The 18,631-nt window shown below is 41.9% G+C and overlaps 2 protein-coding genes across 6 annotated transcripts in view; one reads left to right on the forward strand and one right to left on the reverse strand.

Annotated features, from left to right (window-relative positions):
- The window catches only part of kcnab1a (potassium voltage-gated channel subfamily A regulatory beta subunit 1a), a 164,237-nt gene extending 148,810 nt beyond the window's left edge, over positions 1 to 15,427 (forward strand). For 4 of the 5 annotated variants that reach the window (XM_049576214.1, XM_049576212.1, XM_049576216.1 and 1 more), the window contains exons 9-14: positions 3,937 to 4,022; positions 6,526 to 6,646; positions 6,998 to 7,092; positions 9,883 to 10,003; positions 10,556 to 10,644; positions 11,701 to 15,427. In XM_049576214.1, coding sequence (XP_049432171.1) covers positions 3,937 to 4,022; positions 6,526 to 6,646; positions 6,998 to 7,092; positions 9,883 to 10,003; positions 10,556 to 10,644; positions 11,701 to 11,790 — 602 coding nt within the window. In that variant the 3' untranslated portion in view covers positions 11,791 to 15,427. The remainder of the gene's footprint in view (positions 1 to 3,936; positions 4,023 to 6,525; positions 6,647 to 6,997; positions 7,093 to 9,882; positions 10,004 to 10,555; positions 10,645 to 11,700) is intronic. The other variant, XM_049576213.1, reaches the window with a different exon arrangement.
- A 369-nt stretch (positions 15,428 to 15,796) lies between these two features.
- ssr3 (signal sequence receptor, gamma) lies at positions 15,797 to 18,431 on the reverse strand. The gene is made up of 5 exons (XM_049576217.1): positions 18,217 to 18,431; positions 17,628 to 17,754; positions 17,058 to 17,156; positions 16,521 to 16,652; positions 15,797 to 16,099 (listed from the first exon to the last, which is right to left on the reverse strand). Exons 1-5 carry the CDS (start codon positions 18,347 to 18,349, stop codon positions 16,033 to 16,035), a joined length of 558 nt encoding a protein of 185 aa, XP_049432174.1. The 5' UTR covers positions 18,350 to 18,431; the 3' UTR covers positions 15,797 to 16,032.
- Positions 18,432 to 18,631: the final 200 nt, after the last annotated feature.

Consider the following 18,631-nt stretch of genomic DNA (forward strand, 5'->3'; position numbering starts at 1 on the left):
GACTTGAGACTTGCTAATTCTAAATTAACTGTGGATGTCTAGTGTGCACACATATTGCTAGTATCTCATAATAAAAATGAGAACATGTATTAAGCAGCATTTTTTAAACCCTTTCAGAACATTCAACTGGAGAGAGGGGATGTTGATGTTGTTCACTGGCTTAAGGACGATGGTGTACTTGCTAGAGAAATTAGAGAGCGCAAAACAACAAAGTTAAGACGCCCTCAGTGTCTGAACGGTGTGTTTCACAGAGAATAACTGGTGATGTCGGAGCTGTTTTATGTTCATGTTATATAATGAACAAGACTTCTACAAGTCCAGTTTTACTCCTGCAAAACTGTGTCCTTCAGTAGAGCTAAAGAGAGGCAGGCACTCCTCTATAATTCATTATCAAGAAGTTTCTTATTGACATACATATTAGTGGTGTATTGGTTGCACATCAGTTATCATGCATTAATCTTGCACCATAGTGTTCCATGAGTAAAGCCCATTAACTGTTTTTTTTCTCAATAGCTGATAAATTAGTGTTCACAACTAATCAATAAGAACATTATATGTTAATTAGCTATTTGCTTTTACCCTTGCTCTTGCATTGCTCAGGATTCCTGCTCTCCTTCAGCAGGGCTTTTATAATCAATGTAATTAAACTGAACAAGACTTTCTAGATAACCTGATTGGACCTAAATCAAAATGGAAAACTAGAAGCATCTGCACAGCCCAGATGACTCAAATAAAGTGTTTGTAATTCAGATCATACATTCCCCATATTGTAGACTAATATGCTACTGGTAATTACATAAGTCTAACAAAACTGGGTAACACTTTCTTTGAAGACCACATCTATAATACATTATGAAGCCATTCATAGTAAATTATAATGCAATTATAATGCTCAATGACTGCACTCACAAACACACATGATGCTTCCTGATGTACTATATCAACAGTCATAAAACACTATAGATGTGACTTACAATGAATTATAAGTGTCTCATGGATGCTTTTGACTAATTATAAACTAGAGGTTGACTGATGGGGCTTATGATGCATTATGGATACCAATACTCACCTAGACACACCTCAGCAATCAACTGTAGGAAGGACTCTGCAATAATAGTCCGTGCAGTTTCATCAGTTATCACTGCATGTGTTAAATGAAGCACATATTGATGCAGCTATAATAATGCATGCTTCATTATAACGTTTCAGTGTTGGTGTTAAGTAAAGTGTGATCCCAGACTAAGAGCGGTTCAATAAGACCTCAATGAAATGGCACATTCGGGAAAAGAGTACCTCACCCGGTATGGGGACACCAGGGCCCCCCTCTGGAGCCAGACCTCGGTGAGGAGCTCACCAGCAAGCATCTGGTGGCCGAGCCTTGGTCCATGGGACCCGGTTGGGCTCAGCCCAAATGAATGACATGAAACCCCTCCTCCCATAGGTCCACCACCCGTAGGAACTGCCATCAGGGCCGGGTGCATTGTGTGCCACGAAGCAGGGGCAGGGACCCAGGTGTGCTGACCTCTGGTGGCCACGACTGGCTCTTGAGATGTGAAACGCCACCTTGCAAAGAAGCCGTAGCTGGTGCAGGAGGTGGAGTGGTACCAACTAGATATAGCTGGGCTCACCTCTACGTGCATCGCCGATTCTTGAACCAAACTCCTGGAAAGGGGCTAGACTCTCGCCTTTTCTGGAGTTACCCAGGGTGAGAGGTGCTGAGCGGGTGTGGGGATACTCAGAGGCACCACTCTGTTGGAGTTCTCCCTGGGGAACGAGAGGATTGCCTCGATGCGACTGCAAGCCGCTGAGAACCCCATCAATCAACCTTTAGAGCATCCATAAGACACTTGACCCTTATAATTCAAATTTATAAAATTATAATTCATTCTAAATGCCCTAATAACGCATCATAGACATGGTCTTCATAGAAAGTGTAGCCCAAAATTGTGATATTGTGGAAATTTTGTTTTCATGATGAAGTATAGCAGTGTAGAATATTGTGCATTCACACACACACACACCTTGATTTTACACTTTTTCTCCTGCTTCTTTATTGATTTCCGCTGTCCTGCAAACTCAGCTGACTTTCCCCCACCATCTGCACTCGCTATTCATTTCCTTTTTAATTCCTTCAACTGTTATTGCTCTTCCGTCCTCAAACTTGTTTTTCACTCCCTCTTCCTCTCTCTTGTTATATTGGTCGGAAATTGAGGCAAGTAGCATTTAAATGTGAGCGCAGTGTGAACAATCACAGCGTGTTGCTGGAGCTGGATGGTAGGCGGGCAGTTAGAGGGATGGAGAGGAAGGCAGGCGAACAAGAGAGAGGAAAGAGACTGTTTCCTTTGCTTAATACTGTGTTATTTCCAACGACAGGATGGTATTTAGTAAGGCATCTGTGATTCAGATTGTTAATTATTATTTCAAAATGAAGGGAGAATGAAGTCTTTTTAGGTCTTCCTGATTATACTCTCCTGTAGATGTATTCTGCAACTTCTCCTCCTCCTTGGTGACTTTGTCGCCAACCTTTTTTCTTCTCTGTCGATGTTGTCTTCGACCTTCTTACCCCTCATATGCTGTCGTCTTGCCAAGAGTCATTTATGCAGAGTGAAATACAAGAGTCGTGCCACATTCAAGGACTGCTGTATAATTGGAGTGAGTGCAGGGTGATGATGAATAACCTTAATGACAGTCCTAATCTGAGTTTTTGTTGGCTCGTGCAGTCAGCAGTATTGGAGCTAATTGCGTCATTAAAAATGCAGCGGCTTGAGTGTGATCAGAGAGGCTCCAGTATGTGAGCTTGTTAGTTTGTCCCTAGAGTTGTTAGGGACGGGTGATGAGACATCAGCAGGTAAGAGAGACTCGAGGAGGTGGGTGGCCTCTAAGGAGTTGTTTTTTTTTTCCTTCATCAGTTTGTTAAGGCCACCTTTTATCTCAGATTTTGCCTTTTAATTTCCTTACTCTTGTTTCTTTGCTGTTTTTGAGTCCTGAGTGCATCAGCAAACCTACTAATGCATGCATTCTCATTGTTTCTGTTCCACTTTTCCTTTCAGGTTTTTTGTTTTTTTTTTACTGTTTTTTGGTTGGTTTTCTGGGTTTCATCCATCTCTCTGCCTTTGGCGTTGTCTCCTCATGAGGCTTGGCTGTTGTCGATTCATGTTGCCCGCCTCTGGGCAAGTCACTTCTGATCTTCTTATCCTCATCCTCGGTAGAAAAAAAAAGAAATAAAGGAAGCAATAGCATTTTCTCTATCACTTTATCTTTCAGTGCTACCTTTGTTTTTTGCCTGTCATATGTGGATTACATACAAAACGTGTGATCCTGTGATGTGGTTTGTTATTTTGAAGATTTCTTGTAGTTACTTTCAATGAAGTGGTTTTAATTCCACCTGCTGAATAAAACTAATGTCCCCTGGTGACATTTTTTAGATAAACAACTGACAAATTGATTTTAATTTTAGATAAACATGAAAGTCTCTCCTACGTCTCTTCTTATTCATTAAGCTTTCATTAACTCTATTACATTTTAAAATTTACTCTACTGAGTGAATTAAGGCTTTACTGTATACACTGAATTTTCATTAATCCTAAACAGCTGCTTCAAGAAAAGAGGAAAACATGCTGAGAAATATTTTAGGTTTCTGCTGTGTCTCCTCAGAGTCTCGGGAACTTAGCCTAAAAGAGTCAACCGTTTTGCTGAACGAATTTTGAATGTGTTTAAAGTCAATCCAGCAGGGATGGATGTGTTTTGTTTGCTTGGAGTGCAGAGCTGAAGGTGGAGCGTAAACTGGCAGAGGGGCATTTCAGGATAAATGTTACTGCTTTTTCGAAGACATACTGGTGTTACTGTCTGTTACTAGTGCTACATGGTGGAATCAGTGAGTGGTTCACTGTGGATCTGACTGACTGATGTGATGCTGGCGTGTGTATATCTCTGCAGAGATTGTTCGGGCCATGACCTATGTGATCAACCAAGGCATGGCAATGTACTGGGGGACATCTCGGTGGACGGCCATGGAGATTATGGTAAGTAGAAAACAGCTTTTAGTGTCATTTCTGGGTTGGAGAAGTGTGTTTTGCAGTAAAAAAAGAATGAGTATATTCAAGTGGATCATTTGGTAAACGTTTTCTACAAGTCTCACAGCAGACACATCCCTGGGCACTTGATACTATTACTTAGGGGTGACACTCGTCAAGGGCTTCCAGGGCTTGGCTGCCCATACATATATCACCAGAGAGAGTGTGTTCGGCTGCCAGGCTAAAGGGAAGGGATGTGGGCCAACCTGTTGCCTTGCTGTCCTGGCACTGACCTATGGCCGTCACCTGGTCAGCTCATTCTCCATGATCTGACACTGCTTCACTTCGGTACTTCATTGACAGTATATTTATAGACATTAAACATGGGGACAATAAGTCGAGACAAAACTGGCACTCAGATGGTGCGTCTCAAAGTCAAGCAAGGATCCTTAAATTGTTGAATTTCAAGGAGGCTACGTAAATGAATCCCATCAAAGGACTGCTCCAGTGTCAAGGATCCTTCAGACTCCAAAGAGGACTGAATCTTTCCTTCAGAGAATTTTAAAGGATGCATGTCCTCAGTGGGGATGAAGCATCCGGAATTCTTGGTGCACAATTTGCCGGAATCGAAGTCGGGGCCTTTTCAATGATGCACACTTGGGCACTCGCTAGCATGTTCCAATGTGTGTTCACCAATGGCTAGGAAGGAGTCTTACCTAGCCTCTGCAGGACCCGACATGGAAAGATGCATCCTACCAAGTAAGCATCATTGACTTGAAGAAGCACCAACAAACATCTCTCATCAAATGCGGTCCCACACCTGATCCGAATCCTATCTCTTTATTACTTTGGCACACCCCCGTCAAACTAACAGAGGTTCTACAACTAGGTAAGCCCATCCCACCTAGCCTGACAACCATGCAGGACAGTCAATAGGGAGTTCATGTGCCACATATAATCGCCAAAAGGACAGTGTGCTGTGGCAATAAGTAATAAAGGTAGGTCTTGAACCCTAGCTAAACAAAGTTTCTTGAGAGCACATAGGGAACAGAATAAGTGTTAACTTCAATTAAAGTTTAAATTAACACTGTTGAGATGCTGTACTGCAGCTTTAAACTCGGCTCAGCTCATCAGAAGTAAATAATGAAATACAATGTTAGTGATTCAGTTTCATGCTGCTGGCAAATTAGATTTTGTATCCAACTAGAATAACAGAAGGTAGAAGAATCCAAAGAATACACTCTCAAGAAGCTGAAGAAACACTTGTTATTTTCTATAACTTGACATCTTTAGGACCCATTTCTAGCAGCTCATTATCATCTCCTTGGACTCATTGCTCATGCATAGTCATGATCGTGAACGAGTAATGAAAGGAAGGACGCAACGGAAAATTGGCCTGTGTGAAAGTTTGAGGAAACAGGTTTTTCTGGGAAGTGTTCCCACAGAGGCCCAGCTGTTTCCTTCATCATTGTTTCCCCTTCCTGTCAGAAACAATCTCCCTCCTGTTTCAACTCCCGCCACAGTTATGAATATATACATGGAGTTTGAAGCCACAGCACAGAATGATCACATGCCTTAAGTGACATTCAAGGACCTAACACCCATACTCTCCTTTCTCTGGTGTCTTTCTCACCCTCTTCCTCCCCTTCTGAGCACAGCGAGATGTGTTGACACCCTCTCCCTGTGATCATGGCGCAAAGGAGCAGATATCTTTGTAGAACACAAGCCCAGATGAAAGCCGTGTAATTTAGATAGCATCCATAATGAAGGGGGGGGTAAACACGCCTTCTCAGTCTACGTGACAAGGCAGCGGTACAGTATACACACGAACACACACACACACACACACACACACACACAGAGTTCCTCGCATGGCCGCACACACAGGCTCAAGGCGCATGTCATGGGGTTGCAGAACAGAAGGGCAACATGTAATTTGTAAGTTGAGTGATGGCACTGACATTATGCTTGGGTTACGCTGAACAGATTCCCCCTTCGTTTACTCCTCTCTCATCCTGACATGTGTTACACAGCAGGAGACCTACAAAGTGAAAAAAGTGGGGGATGTTTAAAGAGGCAACAAGCCAAACACATTTGTGTGTGTTTCCTCTGGCATGTGTTTCGTGAAGGACACACGGAGACACAGATAAGAATGTATAGAGCGGAATTTGAATATGATGCCTCGGAGAGTTACGATATGGAATATTGATTGGGTGACTTACTGTGAGCCCTGCATTTGAATTTGTGCCACGCTCCCACAAGCTGATTACCCCCTCTCTCTCATCTCTTCCCTGAGTTTAACCCATCACCATCTGTGGCTTCTAACTGTTGCTCCTACCCACCATCATCCCATTTATTCTTCTGCTCTCAGTGAAAACAAAACAAACGTGCTAATGCAGCATTACATTAAATGCTGCATAACAGGATGCTGCCGCAGCAAGATGCGACATCATAACAACCATTCATTAATTCTCACCCCTTTTCTCTGCCCTCCTTTTTTTTTTATCTCTAGGAGGCGTATTCGGTGGCAAGACAGTTTAATCTGATCCCTCCAGTGTGTGAGCAGGCGGAGTATCATCTCTTCCAGAGGGAGAAAGTAGAAGTGCAACTTCCTGAACTTTACCACAAGATAGGCAAGTGTTCTCTGTGTGTGTGTGTGTGTGTGTTCTGTACTATTATGGTGAATTAGTCAATCAGTGCCTCGTGATGAAATGACAAATTCACACAAACATCCTATGGTGAGAGCAGTCTTGCACTGTTTGTCTCAGATGAGTAAAATTAAGGAATTAATTAAACCGATAACTAATCCCTCATTCTCTGTTGCTCATTCCCTCTGTGTTTTAATCACTTTGTCTTTTTGCATCTTTTCATACATTCTCACTTTCCTGGCACTGTTCTCGCACATTTTTTCACGCCTCTTCTTTCAATGCATCTTAATAAAACTCCTCCTGTTTGACTCCCTATATTGGTCTCCATGGTGACAGGGGTTGGGGCGATGACGTGGTCACCGCTGGCATGCGGCATCATCACAGGGAAATATGAAAATGGCATTCCTGAATCTTCCAGGGCCTCCATGAAGGTAAGCAAAGTTAACTTGATTGTGGTTTTGTTTTTCTGGCTGTATACACGCTCTGCTCCCAAAATAGAATGACCATGTGATTTGAAGTGAAAGCTTTAATCCTTAACAGACTCAATCGGTGCTAGCTAAGATCGTACCAAACTCGACAGCTTTGTGTAACCTAGTTACAGTCAGATATCTCCTGGATATTTTCCATCTCATTTCACAGTTCATGCTTTGGCATGGACCTCATAGTTGTATCTACAATCACATCAGACCAGGCTGTTGTTTTTATCTCCAGTCTTCCTGCACCTGCTGCTGGCTGTCACAGCCAACTTCTGTTAAAGAGACAGTTCATCCCAAAACCAAAATACATATTTTCCCTCTTACCTGTAGAGCTGTTTATCAGTCTGGATTGTTTTTGGTGTGAGTTGCCGAGTGTTGGAGATATCAGACGTAGAGATGTCTGCCTTCTCTCAAATATAACAGAACTAGATGGCACTCAGCTTGTGGTGCTCAAAGCGCCAAAAAAAAATAATTTGAAAAACTCAACAGCAATGTCTTTCCAGAAATCATGACTCAGTTACTCAGGATAATCCACAGGCCTTGTTGTGAGAAATTTCACGTAGAACTTTTTTCTTTCTACTGAACTACACCCACCAACCGTATCACCACACAGAAGGAAATGTTGCAGACACACACTGCTGAGTTTGAACACCTGCAGGTGTAGTTCTTGAGGCATTGAAATGTGTTTGCACATCCTCTTAAACATGCAACCAAAAGATTGTGGCTTCAATATATTTCTTATCACTTAATTGTTTGGTAAATCGGTTACACTGGCTACGTTTACATGCACAAAATAGTCCTGTATTTGCCTTTATTCTGAAAAAGACAATATTACTACTTAACTGGTTCCATGGCTAATTGAAATAAATATTCCACTAATATTCTCATTTACATGCAGCCATGTATATTCCAATTAGCCATCTGTCATTCTTTGCATTAAAATAGGATTTTAGAACTTTACTCTCTTCAGCCAACTTCCTGAAAGTTTGCCGTTACGATATTTGCGCATATTTTAAAACCTTTTGATATTCAAGTCTTTAATCATATTTACAAGTAGGCGTGTTTCTTCCTCACACCAGAAATGTGGGCTTTTCCTTTGGGCATGCATCTCTATACTAGCCTTGCAAACTTTTGGCAAACTGGGTTGTATACAACGTATCCGTGACAACGCACAGAACCGACCATATGGCCATGTGTTGCAATCTGCGGTAAAAAGTTGAGAGGCATATTCCGAATGCGCTGTATACATGTCCAAATAATGCTATTAAAACCCAAAAAATACCAGCATACCCCACGTCTTAATCCGAAAAAATAACTAATTCGGAAAACCCAAATGGAATATACTGTTTACATGACCATATCAAGTTCAGAATATTGTCATATTCAGAATAATTAGTGTGCATACATACACACTTGTGGTTCCCAGCCTTTGTCGGGTCCATGTCATTAGTCCGACCTCTCATTGGTCCGACATCCCATTAGTCCGACGTCCCATTGTTCCGATATGTGATTATACTAGGCTATACTGTATTTGTGTACCATAGAGGATCAGCAAACGCAACAAAAGTAGGCTACTGGTCAAGATACAAGTGCTATAGAGAGAAGAGAGTGAAACACCATAACCTCCTGTTATTAACTCTGGGGTTGGGGTTGTGTGGGGAGCTTTCCGCGGTGCTGAACGGCTCCCAGCGGCTCCGCGACTGGCTCTGGGTCAGCTGGGAAAGGCTTGAGGCGAAGCAGGCTCACAGCTTATGTGTTTGCCACTTTCTTTTTCATTTTAACCCACACCATGATCTTTTCCTAACCCTAACCAAGTGGTTTTTGTGCCTAAACCTAACCAGACCTTAACCACAGGGCATCATGATGATTTCGGAACAATGGGTTTAATATGGTCGGAACAATGGGATGTCGGACCAATGCGCAGTTCCCGCCTTTGTCTACTCATGACCCTATGTTGCAGGTTATGGCCTCAGTTTGGTCCTGAGTTATGAGAAGTTTTCTCCCTCAGACTTACTTTGAAGGATTATTAGAAGCCTGAAGAGTGTCAAGTATTGTCGAGAAAATTAACAAGCAGAAGTTTGTGCCATACTTTAATATCTAATTCAAATCCCCAAAACTTATTTTCTTAAAACAAGTGGAAAATCTGCAGGTACTGTGAAAATTGTTTATAGAAATATGTCTCTGTATCTTGAGCCAAGAAAGAAGAGACAGGCACCAGCTTGATTTAAAAAAAGCTTCAAACAAATAAATTTACATTGGAAAAGGAAGAAATATTCTCACTACACTGGCAGATTTTTCTTCATTTGCTTTAAGAACATAAGACTTTGAAGACTGAAGTTACAAGCACGAATGACTTGGTAAGAAGATTTTAACAGTGATCTTGTGTCCAATACATCAATATATCCTAGGGACCCCTTTGGGGATCCCAACCCCAGTGATATGAGACACAAACAGATGGGCCAGAATCTCTGTGGAGGACTTCCAACACCTTTTTGATTGTACGCCACGATCATTCAACACATTAGGCAGATGTCTCTGATGCTTAGAATAGTTAGTAAAGTTACTCTGCATGTAATTCTGACTTTTCTCTGATCTGTTACTTCTCTACCCCTTTTCTTTTCTGTAATTAAATACTTTCATACATGCTTTATCCTATTTTATATCTCTGTCTGTACTTTTTGTTTCTTTGTGTAATCTAACTTTCTCATACCTTTCGTTTTCCTTCCTTCTCCTCTCTCCTGCCAGTCGTATCAGTGGTTGAAGGAGAAAATAGTAAGTGAGGATGGAAGGAAGCAGCAAGCCAAGCTGAAGGAGCTCAACCACATTGCTGAGAAGCTGGGCTGCACTCTGCCTCAACTAGCTGTGGGTAAGACTTCACCTTCTTATAGCAAAACACTGTGGAAGCAGCCTGAAGCAGGGCTTTCAAAACACAACTGCTCAGGGCTGTCAGACAGGAACCTTTTTTAATGCAAGACGTGACTGAATTCACATCATCCTTTACACAGTGTCTGCGTTTGCTCATTGTTTGTCTCAGTTTGATTTTCCCTCCAGCGCCCCACTGACACACGAACACGCAGACTTTTCAAATGCGATGGTGCATTCAGCTGCGTTATTGTGCGCCGATAAAATATCTGAGCTGCCTGGAAGGTAGAAGCAAATGCATTTGAAAGTCTGTGGTGTACTTTGGAAGAATGACTGGCAGTAATGGGAGGTTTAAGATTGGTGGTAAATGGACTAAAACAAACAAAAGCCTTGGGTTTGCACATTGTGATAAATTGTCACGAGCACCCAGGAAGAGCAAATAGAGGACAAGACTACAAGCTCAGTTTTGTTTGTGGTCTGTTTGAAGACAATACTAAGCAGGAGTGCGCCATCAAGTGGGCTCTGTGTAAACATCAACCTCCCTGTCTCTCTCCAGCGTGGTGTTTAAGAAACGAAGGAGTGAGCTCAGTTCTTCTGGGAACATCCAACCCTGAACAGCTCACTGAGAACCTCGGGGCCATACAGGTGGGAACATGCAGAAACACACGCACATTGCTGTTTTTACTGATGTTTCTCTGCTGTATCTACCTCTATCCTTTAGCTCGACTGATTTCTACATCAGAAAGCTTCTCCATTTCTGAATCTCCGTATACAGGCAGGTTTTTATGCCTCTGCACCTGAGATGTGTTCCCAGGTTGTCTATTTGTTCCATTCTCTTGAAAGTAATACCTCAAGAATGCCTTGAGGGAATTTTTGGCACAGCTGTCCACTTGGACTCAAATATTAGCTGATTTGGGTTTGGTGGTCACAGGTCAAAGGTCAAGGTGACTGTGACCTGTCTGTCTCAGTCATTTAAACACCATATCTCAAGAACACCTTAAGGACATTTCTTCAGATATGATGCAAATGTCCACTGTGACTCAGTGATGGACTGATTAGAATTAAGTGGTCAGTGGTCAAGGCCACTGTGACCTTGTGCCCTTTTCATTCTCATGAATGTAACATCTCAAGAAGGCCTTGAGGGACTTTCCTCATATTTGGCACCAATGTCCACTTGGACTCAAGAATGATTAGAATTTGGTGGTCAAGATCAAAGGTCAAGGCCACTGTGACCCCACAAAGCATGTTTTTGGTCATAACTCATGAATTAATTCACTAATTATGACAAAATTTCACATACATGTCTAAGAGGACATAAAGATGAGGTGATGACATTTTATATTAAAAAAGGTCAAAGGTCAACTTCTGTGACATCATAATGTTCTGCAAAAACACTTCTGGACATTATTCAGCATCATAACTCAGGAACAGAAGGGACAACATTTGGACAGATGCTTAATTGGTGACACGTATCTTGGGTGCCCAACTTGAAACTGTGCTGTTTGTATAGATCTTCTGTGCTGCCGGGGGAAAGATGTGTGTGAAGCATCCATGGTCTCACACATGGATGTAAACCATAACTGCAACTTAACTGGTTCTCAAAGGCATACAACCATTCTAGTTATTTTTTCTTCTTTTGCCTCGCTATATTTCTCACTTATTTCCTACCAAGCATCTTTTTTTTCTGCCTCTTTTGCCCAGGTCCTTCCTAAGATGACGTCTCATGTCGTGTCTGAAATCGACCACATCCTGGGAAACAGGCCGTACAGTAAGAAGGACTACCGCTCTTAGGCCAGGCTGGTGGACTACCGAAAGGTCAGCCTACCTACTCACCTACCAACTAAACCACACTGCTACCATGGGCCCACCGTTCAATGTTTAAGTCTATGGTTCTCTCCTTGGGCCCCACTCAGCTCCAGCTCCAGCGAATTTCAGCCTGGAACAGACAGCCTTGCTAAGCCCAGCATTGTCCTGCTCAGATCAGCTCTACCAAGTTCATCTCAGGTCCAATCCAGCTCAGCCAAGAGACGCTCAACAAACTCAGCTTTTTACAGCCTTAAACGCAACTTAGTCCATCTAAGTGAATCAAAACTTTGTGCCCCCAACCAAGGTGGTAACTCTATCAGCGCTGGTCCATTCAAATATAACTATGCAGAGCTTAGTCCTACCCATGCCCACATAAAGCACTATGTCTCAGTTCAACTACATCAGGGGCCTCATCAAGAAATTAAATTCATTGAATTGATTTTTCCCCTCACTTCTATAACATGGCAAGAACAATGATACACATACAGACACCCTTACAGTTGGAATTTAAAAAATACAGCATGAAAAGCACTGCAGGAGTATTTCAAGTCAAAGTGCCTTGCTCAAGGGCACCTTGATTGCTGAGCGAAACGGTTGTTACTTACTCACTTTTCCTACTTACATCCTCCCGATGACTCAGACCCTCAGGTCTCAAGCCTTTCCTCTTTAATGTCCAGACTTCAACCCACAGGTAATTTAATTTGAGCACAAAATTCAAACTGAGCACATATTTTATTCATGAGAATCGCTGTACCACTAGCTGAATACATCAATACAAGCACCTCAGACTTATAAATTAGACGTACCTTAGGAAGGCAGACATGACGAAGCTTTAGTTGCATGAACACCCCCGGTCAGTTAGTCAGCGCTTTCATTCAATTGCTATGCAGTGCAGCGAACAAAATGACCAGGTGAGCTCAATACCCTCACCTCTCGTGTCAAGGGTACACGCTCAAGTCGTCGGATAAAGTGTCTTTTCCAATGAAAAGTGAGGTTTGATAAAGATCATATATACTTCTCTGGAAAAAAAAAGAAGCTTTACAAACAAGACCTCAACGAACCAATTCCTTATTAGCTTGAATTCGCTTCAGACTACCTACCAAATGTACTCAGCCCTGTATTACGTATAGCACAGAATAGTATTCAGTAGATATTATAGGCTGCAAATCCTGAGTGTATTAACCAACAGGTGCATGTTTCTCCTGCTATAGTGTGCCTCTCTTTACTTTTCTACAAAGCACATAATGAAACAACAGAAAGGAGTCCTGCAAGCTAGTCTCCTGTCCGTGACCGCCTGTGAAGCAAAGGATTGTGGATCAACAGTGTCAGTGGGATGGGGCTCTGTTGGGGGAGAGAGTGAAGCATGTCGCCCTCGTGTGGTCTTTTACAGGAACTGCTGCTCTGCTTCAGTAGATTATAGAAGAGAGAAATAATGCTTTGCAAAAAGCGGACTAATTTTCTCTCTGTTTGCATTCATTATGGAGACATTTGACTCCTTTTCTGCCTGTGAACTGAACCTTTGTTCCCGATTGCCTCGATGAATCTTGCAGTAAAGGACTTAAGCATATAACAAATCTACATGATGAAGGATGACTAACCTCCTGGCTGGTAATGGTTATTATTACAACAAAAATTGCTTGTTAATGGCACAAGAAGGCAAAGAGGCAAAGTGGGATGTGGCAAAGATTACAGTATAGTACATTATTTATTCTAGAGTAGTAGATATAAATTTATTTTGACATTTTGAGATATTGTTTGGAGAATTATGGGGATGTACATAAAATGTTAAGGCATACCTTGTAACATAAGCAAAACCATGAAGAAGCCTCTCATGCGTATGAGGACTTCACAGTACTGTATGGCTAATATATAAATAAGATGTAAATAGAGTTATTTTATTGCTCCTCTGCAGAGTCACTGCATTAGTCGCAGTGTTCGAGTCACTCTTCATCCCATCATCCTCACAGAAAACATTTCTGGCTCCTGAAGGACATTTCATATAAGTGTTATAAATATTTATAAGGAGTAAGAGTCAATTTTCTTTGTTGCATCGTGAAGTCAGATTAGGAAATCTGTATTAATAATGGCATTATTTAAAGACAGAGCTTCTGTAAGTAATGAGCTTCTGTTTAAACTTAAGCACTGACCTTGAGTCATTATCTCTGAGCAGGTGGCTCAGCTCTCACTGTTCACTTCACCTTCATGCGTTGTTGTTCTGGTTCTTTTTCATCTGGAAAACAAGCCATCACAGAGATCAGCAGAAATGTTGGCCCAGTTCCAGTCGAGTCACTGTCTTGTACTCGGTGTACATTTGTTGACTTGTAGCACAAACACCCTCCAGATTTTAATCAAAGGAAGTTCAGCACATGTACACTCCTGCCAGAAATTCTGTCACACATATTGGAGCGACACATCAATACACAGTGTTTGGCTCACGGTTTATTTTGAGAGGTCTGGCCTTGGATGATGAATAGACTTTCTTATAACTATTTGCATCGACTTGGTGTTACATACAGAGAAGTGTGACCTGACCTCCAGTTTGTCATCACTGAGACGCAAAAGCCAAGCAATTTACTAACAAAATAAAACATCCAGAAACCCAATTTTTCCTTTGCTCTTTTCCCCTAAAAGACACATTTCCTACACCCATCTGACTCTGCTTATCAAAACGTGGACCATAAATGTATACTAAAATAGTAATTGATGTACAGACTGTAACCCCTTGTGGCAAAATGTGTAATGTGTACTAACATGTACTTTTAGTTTGGCTGCAAGTCAACGAACTGCCTGCCAGTTTAAGTCAGTGACTATTTTGGACCGCGGCGTGCCGGTGTGTGTCAAGACTTCTCCACCCGATAGAGTGCCTTGTCTTGAGTCCCTCTACAGGAAAAAATAATCAGGGATGTCTTTCATTACGAGATGTTAAATGGTGTTCGGATGCTGTCCTGCAAACAAAGTGAGAATTCAACAATGTGTATGCATTTTCTTTTAGTATTAGATTCCCTAATCTATAGTGTGTTTTACCTGTTCCCTGATGAGGACAGAAAACTTTGCAGTCAAACCCTCACAAGTGTTTGTGTAGAGGTAACCTTCAGAAATCCGACTCAAAATTAAGTATACAATTCCTAGAATTGCCATTCTTGGCTTGTCAGTCCTACCCTACAGCTTGTTACACTGTGTGGTAATGGCCTTATTCCATGTTGGCCTCTATTTAAGATGTTTCCCCAAAAGTTAAGTCACGCAGAGGTAAATGTGATCGTCTTTAATACGGTTTTACCGATGCAGCAGGAATCAGTAGCTTCTCCTTCTACCAACCGTTTGCCTCATGATGCACCTATTTGTTTTCAGAAGAGTCTTTACCAGTTCAACAGAAGGAAACAAGCAATACATTATTTCCTATGGAGACCAATGAATGGAATTTAATGTACTGATACACAGATAATTTAGGGAAACTGACCTAAATATGACAGCATTGCCTGGATGAAAAGTAACAGCCATCTTCAACAAGTTCACACTCTGGGAAACAGGTCTGAAGGCCAAAGTGGAATAAACTATTAACAGTTAAGCTGTGGCTAAATTCTAAACACTAACATATTCAGATAACAGAAGTCCTGCAATGTCACACATAATCTTTAATCCAAGATTTCCTGCTCTGATATAAAGCCAGCCTCGATCAATTCTCATAAACGTGTTGACTGATCTATTCTACAGATGTTGTTTTCTATGACCTGTGTCTACATTTGTGGATGGAAAAGACTTGACATTGAGTTTTTTTGTCTGGTTATGGTGACATGCAATCCATCAGTGTATCATTTCTCTCCTGAACAGTGGTTTCTCTGTATATAGTCGATATGAAAGTGTGATTATAAATAAAAGCATTGCCAATGGAAACATCAGTGTCTCGTTTTTTCTCTCTACTAGTTAAGTTAAACCTCACGGGTTTCAAACTCACTTAATCTTGTTCTGCAAAACACACACGATCAACACGGAGAACAGATATTCCTGGTCATTTATTTGTTACAAAAAACAGAGACAGACCTGGAGAAACACCCTCCAGACATTTGATCATGAATTTCATGAAGCTGAAATGTGGTATTTCGGTCCCTTAACCCCCATTCCCAACTTAAGTGAAAAACTGTATAGTGTAAACCCATCTTTAACCCACTCCCTACCCAATCCAATCCCACCCCTCATCCCCCCAGCTTTTATTCCCCTTTTCTTCCTCCTTTACTTGGAGCCTGTAGACAGCAGAGCGATGAGTCCTGAGGAGGCACTGATGGACAGAATGTAGTTGCTGGAAAAATGGGGAGTTAAGGCAAAAACAAGCACTGACAGAGTGATAATGACAACTTGTTAAAGGGATACTTCGCCGATTTTCAACCAGGTCTGTGTCACCATGGTGTGGGCAGTGGGTGCAGACGAAGAGTATTAGGACTCCCCCTCGTGTTGTGAGCGAAAGTCTGCTCGATGAGGTGAAATGAGTCTTCACAATCCAGCAGATTTTGGCTGGCAGTACGAGGGTGCCTTAACAACTTTCATCCACACACTCTGCAAACGCCACGGTGACACAGACCTGGTTGAAAATCGGCAAATACCTCTTGCAATGCATCCAGCTTATATATAAAGACAAGCATTTGATGACTGATGACACAGTATGCGTAAGGCTTCCTGTCAATTCCACGTTACTGCTGATGACAGTTTGATGAAAAGGATACACGGTGGGGTTGAAGTTCTTGAGCAAGAAGAAGGAGGAGACAATGACGAGCACCAGGAAGAGGGTGTTGTTGTAGAAGATGGAGAAGGTGGTGGCTTCGTAGTCGGCAACCTCATTCTTCTTCCATAGGATCCTAAACAAACATAAAAAAAAAACCTTTCAGTATGGTTCTTGAAGGCACTGCAGAGAACCCTTCGCTTACACTGAATCAAGAGACTTTTATTCTGTAACAGGAAGTCAAAATGTAGAGAGGCCCTTCAACTCTAACCAACCTTTAAGAAGACTTAACTCCGACATATGTTATTAAAGGGTTTCTTTTTCATGAGATGATTACTAGTTGTCTTCATGGGTTTTGATCACTGAAATCAATGCATGTCTGTATGACTGCTCTCTGAAGACGTCACCACCACATTTACATTTTGTCATACTACATCTAAAACACTTAATTTGTCACAGCTAATTGCGAAACCTCAAGTGCAAACACCGTGCACAACACACTGTATTAAGGTATGGCTTTACAAGATGATGCATGTTTCACCTCTCGTCTTTCTCCTTGCGGGACATCTTGCGGTTGTCTGCCTCGGACAGCTTCCTGGTCACCTCCTTGGAAACGGCATCCTCACGTTTCTGGGCAACTCTGAGGGATAAAGAGAGAAAGGTCGCAAACATTAAGTCAATGAAAGATTTCTGTCAAGCTCATAAAAAAAGTACTTTGATGCAGTCCTAGTCAACAGAACTCGACTAACAAAAGGAAAAAAATATTGATTAATGCCAACTACTGTTGTATTGCACACCAGATTACTACTTTGTTTCCCTTACTGGGGCGCCCAGTATTTGAGTGGGTAGAGCAGGCGACCCATGTATAAAGGCACTGTCCTTGCCACAGCGGCCACAGGTTCAAATCCAACCCACAAACCTTTGCTGCTCGTCATCCCCTCTCTCCCTCTTTCATGCTTAGTCTGTCCTATCTAATAAAGCAAAGAAATAATCTTTAAAAAAGTTACCCATACCAGCAGTCAGTAATATCCCTGTATCCCTGATCCAACTAATGTACATGTACATGTAACTTTAGACTGGACAAATGCAGAGTGTTGTTCATCGTACTTACTTGTGTTTGAGAACAAACTTGACATTCTTGTACGCAAAGGCCACCAGGTAGGTGCTGACCAGGGTCATCACAGCGTACAAGACTGCAGACTGGACAAGGTCCATGTGCCAAATCCTCCAGAACAGCCCTGGAAAGAGAGTCAATGATCAAGTCAGTAAATGAGCATTATGCTGGTATAATACATATTATAATGAAGGTGTTTTCCAGTAACTATTTGCAGAGTAAGGTGAAGGCTTTTTTCCTTTTGCTTTTCAAAACATGCAATACTTACAAAGACTGTCTATATAGTTTAATGCAATTATCCTAACCTGCTTTTGCACCTAGAGAAACTTCTACACACTTCACATCAGAGTTAGCAATGCCAACTTTTAGCATGTCACACTCATTCTTATTAAAAACATTATTTTACCATAGCCTCCTGTCTTTAACGTGTATGTGGTGTTGAAGTTCATTCAGGTTACTCCCTACAAGCACGTCTTTTAATCAGCTTTTCCTAAATTAACGTTACTTCTCCAATGAATTGGTGTTAGCCAGCTAGCTAGCTAGCTAGCAGAAGCTAGCTGCTCCAGTCTGTCTGCACGTTACTCACAGATGGGGATGGCAGAAACGATGAGTGCATTTCCGTAAAACAGAGCGGTGGACTTGGCTGAAAGGTTTCTGCTGAAGTCCTGAAGGAGAAGGTCTTCCTCTGACTGCTGCTTGTTGCTGCCTTTAGGAGCCATGTCGGCGGGTTGACCGGTCTGTCTGCTGCTCGGCTCTGGACACAAGAGGACTGACACGTCGGAGAAAGAGAAGAAGAGGGACGCGTCAGCATAAACCCGGAAATACACCGGCTCTCTTCTTCTTCGTTGTTTTCAGGCGCTTCAGCTTACTGCTGCCCTCCACAGGAAAATAATGACACTGCTCCTCTATGCCATTATATTATTGGACACTGTTCAGCTTCAGTAAAGGCTCAGTTCATAAAAAAATGAAATTAATAAATAAAATAAAATATAAAAATAATA

This window comes from Epinephelus fuscoguttatus, linkage group LG5, assembly GCF_011397635.1.
Source record: "Epinephelus fuscoguttatus linkage group LG5, E.fuscoguttatus.final_Chr_v1".
In the NCBI taxonomy this organism is placed as follows: domain Eukaryota; kingdom Metazoa; phylum Chordata; class Actinopteri; order Perciformes; family Serranidae; genus Epinephelus; species Epinephelus fuscoguttatus.

Bases quoted from the DNA above. Each gene is read 5' to 3' on its own strand.
- ssr3 (XM_049576217.1), bottom strand. From the start codon at position 18,349: ATGGCTCCTAAAGGCAGCAACAAGCAGCAGTCAGAGGAAGACCTTCTC. The intron at 16,653-17,057 runs GTGAAACATGCA...ATGTTTGTTTAG, and splicing joins CGCAAGGAGAAAGACGAGAG to GATCCTATGGAAGAAGAATG. The intron at 16,100-16,520 runs GTATCCTTTTCA...CCATTTTTCCAG, and splicing joins AAGAACTTCAACCCCACCGT to CAACTACATTCTGTCCATCA.